At 46.0% G+C, this 10,115-nt stretch overlaps 1 protein-coding gene across 1 annotated transcript in view; it reads left to right on the top strand.

The window, feature by feature from the left end:
- Window positions 1–8,025: 8,025 nt before the first annotated feature.
- Window positions 8,026–10,115, top strand: part of Ror1 (receptor tyrosine kinase like orphan receptor 1) — a 380,915-nt gene continuing 378,825 nt past the window's right edge. The window contains exon 1 of the mRNA XM_008831069.3: window positions 8,026–8,561. Within this exon, the coding sequence (XP_008829291.1) occupies window positions 8,468–8,561 (94 nt within the window). The 5' untranslated portion in view covers window positions 8,026–8,467. The remainder of the gene's footprint in view (window positions 8,562–10,115) is intronic.

Raw genomic sequence — 10,115 nt, 5'->3', positions numbered from 1 at the left:
TTATCATTCTGAGAATTCCCTCACTTCTGTTTTGTCTGCTAGATTCCATGTGTGAATCCCCTGCCTTCCATTGGTTTACTTTTGTGAATAACTAATGCTTATCCTCTGAAAGCATCCGTAGAAAGGTATATGATGGGCTGAATTCCCCATGTCCCAGTTATTAAAACCTGTGCATTTGTTATGTTACATGAAAAAGTCTTTGTAAATGTGATTAATATGAGGATCTTGCTATGGGAATGTCATCTTGGCTTAATGATGTGGGCTCTATGTAATCACATGGGTCTTTTAGCAGAGAAAAAGCATTGTAGAGATACAAGCAGAGAGAGATTTGAAGATGCTACACTACTGGCTTTGAGAGGAGAGGATGCCAAAGGCAAAGAACACAAGGAAAGCAGTTCTAGAAACGAAAATTCTAGCTTTTCCCATTGAGCCTTAGAAGGAAATTGTGTGGTTGACACCCAGACTTTAGTCTAATAAAACTGATTTCAGACTACTAGCCTGTACGTAAATAAATAAACTGCATTGTTTTTAATCACTAATGTGACAGAGGCCCCAGAAAACTGACACAGGTACATAGGAGATGCTTCTCAGCCTTTTCACATTCACAGAAAATTTGCTCATATTCTAAACAATAGTTCAGTTGGGCATAAATTTCTTAGTGAAAAGTAATTTTCCTTCAGAATTTTAAAAGCATTTCTCTAAGGCTCTTCCAGTACTGCAGTTTCAAAAACCAAATGTTATTCTCATTCTTGTTTGCACCTAATTTTCTTTTGCTGATTTTTTAGCCCTCTGGAAGTTCCTTGGGAGTGTCTTTATCCTCAATATTCTATAATTTTACAACGATATTCCTTAAGGTCAAGAGTCTATTTTATTCATTGTACTAGGCTTTCAGTAGGATTGTTAGGGTTTGAATATGAAATGGCTTGCTTAAAAGGTTTTGTCGCTCATGGACTTTGGGGAATTGATAGGATTATGAAAGCTCTGCCCTAAATCAATGAATTACTCTATGGATGGATTCCTAACTGAATTGAATATTGGATGGTGGTGGAATGTGGGCCCTGATAAGAGGTAATGAATCACTGGAAGTATACATTTGAAGGGTATTTTCTGTCCCTAGCCTCTCTTCCTCTGTCTGTCTGTTTCTTTCCTGAGCATGGGGGAGCAGCCTCTGCCACATGCTCCCCCCAACACGATGCTTCTGCACTGATCAGGCCCAACATAGTGCAGTCAGCTGACCATGGACTGAAATCTCTAAAACCACAAGTCAAAAAATTCCTTCTTCCTTTCAATGCTTTTCCTGGGTGTTTGTCACAACATTGGAAAACTAACTTAAAGAACTTTTAATATGTTCATTCACAGCTTTCAGTTGAAACAACCATTTATTGATCATCTTTATCCCATTTTGCACACTGCTGTTTCTAGAGCTCTTATTCTTTAGATGACTTCCTCCTCAGGTGATCTTGCAGTTTCCTTCCACACCTTTGACTGCGATTCCTTTGATCCTTACCTTAGTTTTTCTATTCCTCATGTCCACTTTTCTCTTTATAGTATTTTTGGACATCCATACTGTTTTACACTCTGAACATTCTTCCTTCTTTCTTATTCTATTGTATCATGATTTCATCACATAAAATAAATATCCTTATTTAGTTCTCAGAATGTTTGAATGATTGGGAGAGAGAGAGAGAGAGAGAGAGAGAGAGAGAGAGAGAGAGAGAAAGAGAGAGAGAATGATGTGTGCTCCTGCCTAAGATTTGTTACCTAAATTCTGTATTCTCTCCAAGTTACTTTTTCTAATTTTTTCCTTAATCTCTGTGTCTTTTATATTTGGAGTCTTTCTTCAAGTGGTGATTTTGAAAATGTTTTTGAAGTATGATTGAGATATAGTAAGATGAATATGTTTGAAAGTTTTATACACAATAAAATGAACAGTGTACACTTTGATTAATGTGTCAGTTTCCTGCTTACTGATCTCAGTTCTGAATTGCCCTTCAATATATACCTTATAAAAAATAATGGAATTAGGGGCTGGAGAGATGGCTCAGTGGTTAAGAGCACTGGCTGCTCTTGCAGAGGACTTGAGTTTGGTTCCCAGCACCCACATGGTGGCTCACAACTGCCTGTATCTCCAGTTCCAGGGGATATGGTGTCCACTTCTGGCTTCCTTGGGCATTGTACACATGTGGTGCACACTTACATACATGCAGGCAAAACACTTATACACATAAAATAAAAAATAATCAATTAATAATTCTGGACGTGGTGGTGCACACCTTTAATCTCAACACTTGGGAGGCACAGGCAATCGAATCTCTGTGAGACTGAGGCCAGCCTGGTCTACATAGTGAATTCCAGGACAGCTGGGGTTAGAGGGAGACCCTGTTTCAAACAAAACAAAACAAAACAAAACAAACAAAACTTGGGCCACTCCTGTAAGCAAGGTATTCAGCCTCAACTCTGAGTTCTTCCTTCCTCTCTTATACTTTCACCCTTTGCAGGAGCATCAGTGCAGAAGGCCCACTACACCTACACCATCCCTGGTAATTCAGAAAGCACTTGGGAAAGCTAATCTCTCTAAATGTCAGGGATCTGTGTAGCAGGCCTGTGTGGTGACAGGTTTAGGAAAAGGAACTGAATCTACTAACTTAAAATGAGGAAAGAGCAGGGGACAGGAATGCAATTACTCTAAGCATTTATCATTTAAAGTGAGGGTTTAGGCATTGGCTCAGCCACAGGCCTGGAACCCACTATCAGTGCAGCCTTCTCGACTATCTTCCTTTCTTTTATATGTGTGTCTGTGTTCTTTTTGAGGCAGAGTCTCCCTGTAGCCCCAGCTGTCCTGGAACTCACTATGTAGACCAGGCTGGCCTCTATCTCACAGAGATCTACCTGCCTCTGCCTCTACCCCCTGAGTGCTGGAATTAAAGGCATATGCCACCATGGCTACCTTATGATTATCTTTCTTAAAGCCTTTTGACATGGAAACCATGTGACTTGCATGCACTATGGTCTAGAGAGCACTCACCCAACAGCTGCTCCTTCTGTGAGTCCTCACAGCCTACCTGTGGTCTGCAAGGTAGGAGAAGTAGTGTAGAGCTAGCTGCTGGGCCACTGCACAGCCCCTCCACATGTCCTGAAGGCCTCCTGCCCACCCCAGTGCTCAGAGTTCTACTCTATGCCCATGTCTTTGCTGCTGCTCTCTTGCCTAAACTCTGGAAGGGTTCCTATAGCTTTTTCAGATTGTTGAGACCAGCAATATTCCCTGCTGTCCAGGGGATTGAATCGTATCTTCTCCAATGAAGTCTGACCCCTTTCCAAATCTGTCATGGAGTGATTTCCCTCTGCCCTATGGTACCATATAGTTTTCTTACATTGATGGCTATTCTTTTTATAAATTAAAGTTAATAATGAAAACTTCTGCTAAATCTACTGTGTGGGTTCTATCACCTGATTGGACCCAGACTTCTACTATGAGTAATGACACATGTATACACTTACTTATGAAACCATCATCACAATCAATATAACAAATGTCTTAATGCCCATTTGTCATTCTTCCTTCCTTTCCCTTACCTCAGGTAAACACTGATCTGTTTTTCTATCCCTATAGACTAGTTTACATTTTCTAGAATTTTGTATAAATGGATTTATGTAACACACACACACACACACACATTTTAAATGTAGTTATCAGGGTTGGAGAGATGTCTCTTTAGTTAAAAGCACTGACTACTCTTCCACTGGACCCAGGTTCGGTGACCAACACCTACATGGTGGTTAGTAACTTCAATTCCAAAGGCTCTGACAGCCTCTTCCGGCCTCTGTGGGGATTGCAAGCATGGACACACTTAACAGAGATGTTTTGTATTTATTTACCTCTAACCTGTGGCTTAGCTTTTTATATTCATAATAATGTCGTTTTCAAAAATGATTCATTTTATAATTTATTTGTGTGTGTGTACATACATGTGTGGTGTGTAGATGCCCTTCAAAGCCAGAAGTGGGTATCACATCCCCTGAAGTCTGTTCCTCTGAAAAGATTAGCCCTAACCATTGATCCATCTGTCTAGTCCCAAAAATGTCTTTTGGAAAACACATTTGTCACTTTTTAAAAATTTTAAAGTTCATAACTTTTGTAAATAAGAAACTCTTGCCAAATGGAAGATCACTAAGGTTTTCTCCTAAGCCTTCAAAAGTGCTATGATCTATACTTGCTCAGTACTAGCTTTATTAATAATGCTTTAGAGTTCTTGATTTCTTTTTTTCTTGCATGTGTTGAGTTTTGTGTGTGTGTGTGTGTGTGTGTGTGTGTGTGTTGTATGTGTGCAGCACATGTACATGAGTATGTGCACATGTGGAGGCCAGAGCAGGTCAGGTGTCTTCTTCTATTGCTTTCTACTTTATTGCTTTGAGATAGGGTTTCTCACTGAACAAAAATCTCCCCACTTTGCCTAGTCTGGCTGGCTAGTGAGCTCTTGGGATCTGCCTGTCTTCTTCCCCCAGTGCTTGGATTACAGGCTTGTGCAGCCATGCCCGGCTTCTTACGTGGTTGCTGGGGATTGAAACTCAGGTCCTCATGGTTGCACAGCGAGTGCTCTTACCCAATGAGCCATCTTCCCAGCCCTGCACTCCCCCCATTTCTTGTTTATGTGTTTCTGATGACAATATTTTGTCTTTCATCTTCTTTTCTACTCATGTACAAGTGAACAGGGAATAAAAAATATATGAAATCAAGATTGTATTAGAAATTCAGGCTGTATGGTGGCCAAATTTACCCACTTGTCCCATCTCATAGTGTAGGAGTTTAGAGGCAAAAAATAGTAATAATTTATTAAGTACCAACCAGAACACCAACATGTTAAGATTTTATAAAATATTTGTGCTAAAATGATTTATACAGTTGGCTATATTATTATCTCCATTTTTAATGTGGAAGAGAAGGTTATATCATAAGGAAGTTAAATACTTTGTTCAGGCCATCTAGTTAGGTCTGTCTAAAAACCAATAATTTTGATTTGCTGTTGTTGTTTTAAGACAGGATCTCTTCTGGTTGGCCCAGAACTCTCTATGTAGACCAGGCTGGCCTCAAACTCACGGAGATCCACTTGCCTCTGCTTTCTGGAATTAAAGTCCTGTGCTACCATGCCTGGCCCATATTCTTAATTATCACTAATTAATATTCTTTATTATCACTAATAAAACAGCTACTACATGCTGGCTGCTTAGTCTATGACAAGCATTGCACTAAACTTCTGAGAGGTATTAATGAATTTAATTTTCAGAACACAGCCAGTTGGTAGAGATTACTCTTATACTTCTTCACTGATGAGGAAACTGAAGTAACTGTGACGCAAGTTCTCACAGGCAATAAGAGCAGAGCCAGAATTGAAATCTATACCACCTGGTTCCCGAGTCCTTCCTTATAACTGTCAAGCTACACATTTTGAGAAGAATAATCAGTGATAGTATTTGTGGACTAAGTCACACAGGTTTCTTGTTCAACAGCTTCATGAAATATAGGCTAGCTTTCTTTAAATGCTTTCTATGGTGCCTTACCTGCTTTGCTAATGTTCCCCTCCTCCTCATTTCTTCCTAAAGCCCTCCCCATGGCTATAGTCTTGAGTGTCCACAGTGACAATGACCTGAGCTACATGTGGCCTAATAGGGGAGCCTAGGGCAGATGAATGCCCCACTAGGTGTCAGGTGCCCAGTGGTATCTCAGAGCTCGAGCTGGGACTGGGTGAGGAGAACAGTATCACATGCATTTTCTAATTTGCTTGTGTCAATGCTGGCCTGGAAAAGGTGAGGGCAGGATAGGAAGGAGGCCTGCAAGAGGAACATTTCCTTTGCTTGCAGTCTTTCTCCTAGCCTGCCACAGGATGTGAGGCAGGAGTACATGGAGTAGAGAGAGACCCATACGGGCTAGAGTCTTGGACTGGTTCCCCTAAGTTCCAGTTTGGATTTTAGCCAGCTTGGTGACCTTGGGCAGAGAAGTCTCACCTCTCTGTCATGCTTCTCCTGTATAAAATGTCCAGGAGGGTGTACTAGTTAACTTCTAAGGTCCCTTCCAGCTCTCACATTCCTCATGTCTATGATTCTGTGATTAAGTTTCTGGACGATTTAAGTGCTGATAAAAATGCCATTAAATTCTGTATACTCAGTAGTGGCAGCTGTCTGTTCCTAAGATACCTGGCCAGGTGGGGGCTGGGGGCCGAGGGCAGGTGAATGGACAGGAAAGGCGACTTGTCTGCTGATGACATGTTACACCATAAATGGAGGGAGGGCTAGATAACTGGGGGCAGGATAACTGAATTTCCTTTGACTTCTAGGCCCTAGTGTACTAAGGCCAACCATCAAAGACACTTTCCCAACAACAGAACTTTATGTACTAAGTTCCCCAGGCAAGTGATTGGAGATAATTCAAACAGGACTGAGTGGGTCTCAGGCAGAGAGAATTGAAGGATATACCAGTTTGGGGGATGAACTGGTTGACCCAAGACCCCACTGCCTATCATTCTCTGACCTCAGGTCAGAGCCACAGAAAGAGGGAAATCTATTAAGGCAGCCAGGGAGGCTTTTGCCCGTAAGTCTTGGAAAACAGTAAGTGATTGTTCATCCCACAAGGCTGGTTGTTCACCTGCCTGAAGGCATAGGACTGGGAGTTAGAATCTATGACCTGCTGGGACATATTTGTGCCACCCTCATGTTTCTGTGCTCAGAGGCCTGCCTTGTTGGTACCAAGGAGTATAGCATGCCCCCAGAACAAATATGCCAAGAAACTAATTAGAGAGAAAATGTTCTCCAAATGGGGGTCTTATCCTTGTTTACAGATTGTCTTCCAGTTGCTGTTTGAGACACTCAGGACACCTAGACAATTGAAACAAAGTCTTTGTCCCCAGTGAAGTTTAAGCTCATTGTAAAATCCTAAAGCTGAGTCTTAGAGGCCACAGCAGCAGCGATCTTTCCAACCCCCACTTACTGAGAGCTTGCGACACGCCAGGCTTGGGTTAAGAACTTTTATCTCCTAACAGGAAAGGGTCTGAATGCCGACTCTGCCACCCATGGTCCACAGTGAGTGTGGACAAAATCATTCACTTTCTTTCTGTGGGTCAACCTCTAAAATATGTAATATGGGAAATGACATACTTAAAAGAGCAAAGAGGTATGCAATTTTTTTAATGACTTTAAAAAAGTGTCAGTGGGCCATGGAAGGAGATATTTAGTAAACAGCCAGGTGATCATTCACTAGTTCTGGGTTTCTTTGTGTTACCCTGGTACAAGACTGACAGGTGTTCCTAATTACTCTTGCATCCTTGGAACCTAAGGCAGGGTCTGAAGTGCAGCAGATACTCACCACATTATGTGACCCAGGCTGCTCTCCACAGGGACACCCTGAAGAACATTTATGAATTACAAAACTCATGATGGTGAACCAGGAGAAATGGATAAAAACACTCATAGAAGAAGACTTTGAAGACCCTCATCCCAGGGCAGAGCAGTACGCTAAAATGTCGAAGTCATGATAAGTATAAAGACCAAATAGATACAGTCTGTTCATACTCTGCACAGAGAAACACCTTTCAAGAGCTCCAGAGGAATTCTGTTAACCTCCCAATGGAAGCAGAAGATGGCCTTGATGTCAATGTGAATAAAAACAAAAGAACACATAAGTAACTTGTGTAAGAACTCTCTTCATCATCTCTCAGGGGAAGGAAGAAATCAAAGGGGATATTGTTTATCTATAAATGCTCTATCACCAAGGGTCCCAGCCATCAGTGACAGGGCCCGAGACCGTTAGAAGCTAAGTTATTCAACCAGAAACTGGGATGAGACCCCGAAAAAGTCTCTCCGGGCCTCGGTTTCCCTTTCTATCAACGGGCCCATCATTTTGGTGGCGGGGTCCAAGTCTGGGTTTAGGGGGAGGGGAGGAAGGTGGCCTTGCGCCGGGAGCGGCCAACGCTTTCAGGGGAGCACCGAAGGCTGCGGGCCCGAGAGGCGGCAGCAGAGGGCGCTGGGTCGCCGGCCTGGGCGCGCGCCTGCCATTGGTCCGGGCTGGGGCGCAGGGCTGTAGAGTTGGTGGAAAGTGACAAGTTGGGCGAGAAGAGCGATCGCCGAGAGCGGGAGGAGCCGCCACCGAGGGAGCCCCGAGACCACAGCCCCGGGCACCCGGCACGTTCTTCGCAAGTCCTAGAGGGGGACACCCCGTCCGCTAGAGCGACCCGGACAGTCGGGGACTGAACGGCCGGCCGAGGCGAGGCTGCAGCCGGAGGGCTGGGGCGGAACGGAGCTCGGGGTCCGGAGGCGGCCGGGCGCAGGCGAGGGAGCGGGTCAGAGGGACAAAGAGCTGTGCAAAGGCCCCCGGCGTCCCGCGAGCGCCAGCGGCCGAGACGAGGTGGCCAGGAGCCCGGGGCGAGCCCGTGGATGTTCTGCGCGCCGCCGGAGAGCCGCCGCCGCCGCGAGAGGAGGAATGCACCGGCCGCGCCGCGGGACGCGCCCGCGCCCGCCGCCACTGGCGCTGCTGGCCGCGCTGCTGCTGGCCGCGAGCGGGGCTGCTGCCCAAGGTAAGCGGCTCCCGCGTCTTCCCGGCCCCTCGCCCGCGCACTGGCTCCGTCGCGCAAAGCTGGGCGCCCCGCCAGTGCCTGGTCCGCCCCGGAGCAGGGCAGCCGGCCACCGGCAGCGCGTCGGGGCCGCCGGGGGGAGACTGGCCTCGACTGGCCCCGGAGCCCCGCTGCAGGCTGGGGTGCGTCCTGAGACTTGGTTCCTCGGCTCCTAGCTGAAGTTGTCAGCGCTGACAGGAGGAGTGGGATGGACTTGGGGGTCAAGGGGGTGATGCTGGTCGTCTGCCCATCTCTCCCTGGACTCCTAGTGCGCCCCAAGTTGGCTCCTGGGCTGTCTATCCCCTAGGTCCTGGAGGGAGTGCGCGTTTTCAATGGTGCCTGCCAGGGCCAGGCTGTCCGCGAACCCGCGCAAACAAAAGCCTGTGCTCCTGGGACTCCCGCGGCCTTGCATCTCCACCATCCGGTCCTCGGACCTTCTAGAGGGTAGCCATGCAGGCCAAAGTGTGTGCTTCCCCGCCGCCGCTGCCACTTTGTGCAAAATGTGCTGTCAGAGGCTGCTCTAAAGCGTTCTGGGTATGCACACGTGTGTGTGTGTGTGTGTGTGTGTGTGTGTGTGTGTGTGTGTGTGCGTGAAGCAAGGCGTGGAGCGGGGGAAACCATCTACTGCATACTCGATTTTGGTAATCTCCAAAGACAATCGCAACAGTTAGAGAAAGACTACCCCTACAGCCCGAGCGTCTTAGTTCTCTGCGGGAAGCTTGCTTGGATCCTCGCTGGGTCTGAGCCCGTACACAATGAGAGGGAAGAGCCCGCTGCGCCTGTGGAGACAACTGATTCATTCTTTGAAGGTTGGAGGGGCAAAGTTGATTAAACTCTCTGGGGTCTTGGGCCTCACTTTTAACATGCATCCCTTGAGGGGGTGATGGAGCCCCTGGATTCAGCCCGCACCCATTTCCAGCCCCACACCTCTGTAGATAAAATAGGTCCTTGCTCTTTTATCATTCATCCCCTAGCGCTGTTAGGAAGAGAAAAGGCTCTGGTTTACTAGAGAAAAAAAATCCATTCGCCGCTTATACTGACTGCCGAATCTGTTTCTATTAAAAGTTCAGGGATGATTTTCTTGGTCGAAAGCACTCTGGAAGGACTGGGTGTGGATTTTGATTTCCCAGAGATGATTTTGGGCTTCGGGAGGAGGAATAGCTTTCACTGAGTCCTGTCGTGGGGTGGTGCTAATTTGGAAGCCCTTAGGGATGAATAGAGCTTCTAATTGTCATTAAGATGCTCATCAGCAGGGGTGCGCCTTCCTGAGGGAAACCCTAATGAAATGTAAACAGTTTGGTCACAGGGATGTTTTGCTTGGTGATGCCAAACATCTGCCACCACACCTGGGTGAAAAGTAGAAAATGGGCTGTGCTGCCCACATGGTGTAAACTTCCGCTTGCAGTCAGTAGCCCAGCCTATCCCGGGTGATTCTGCCTAAGGCAGGATTCCCAGCTCGGGGGCCTTGATTAATTCCATCATTTCCCTGGACTCCTTCACTTTGATTTAACCTTTCAA

Source organism: Nannospalax galili, unplaced genomic scaffold (assembly GCF_000622305.1).
Source record: "Nannospalax galili isolate Female #2095 unplaced genomic scaffold, S.galili_v1.0 scaffold553, whole genome shotgun sequence".
Taxonomy (NCBI): Eukaryota; Metazoa; Chordata; class Mammalia; order Rodentia; family Spalacidae; genus Nannospalax; species Nannospalax galili.
This window is presented reverse-complemented; position numbering and strand designations above follow the sequence as displayed.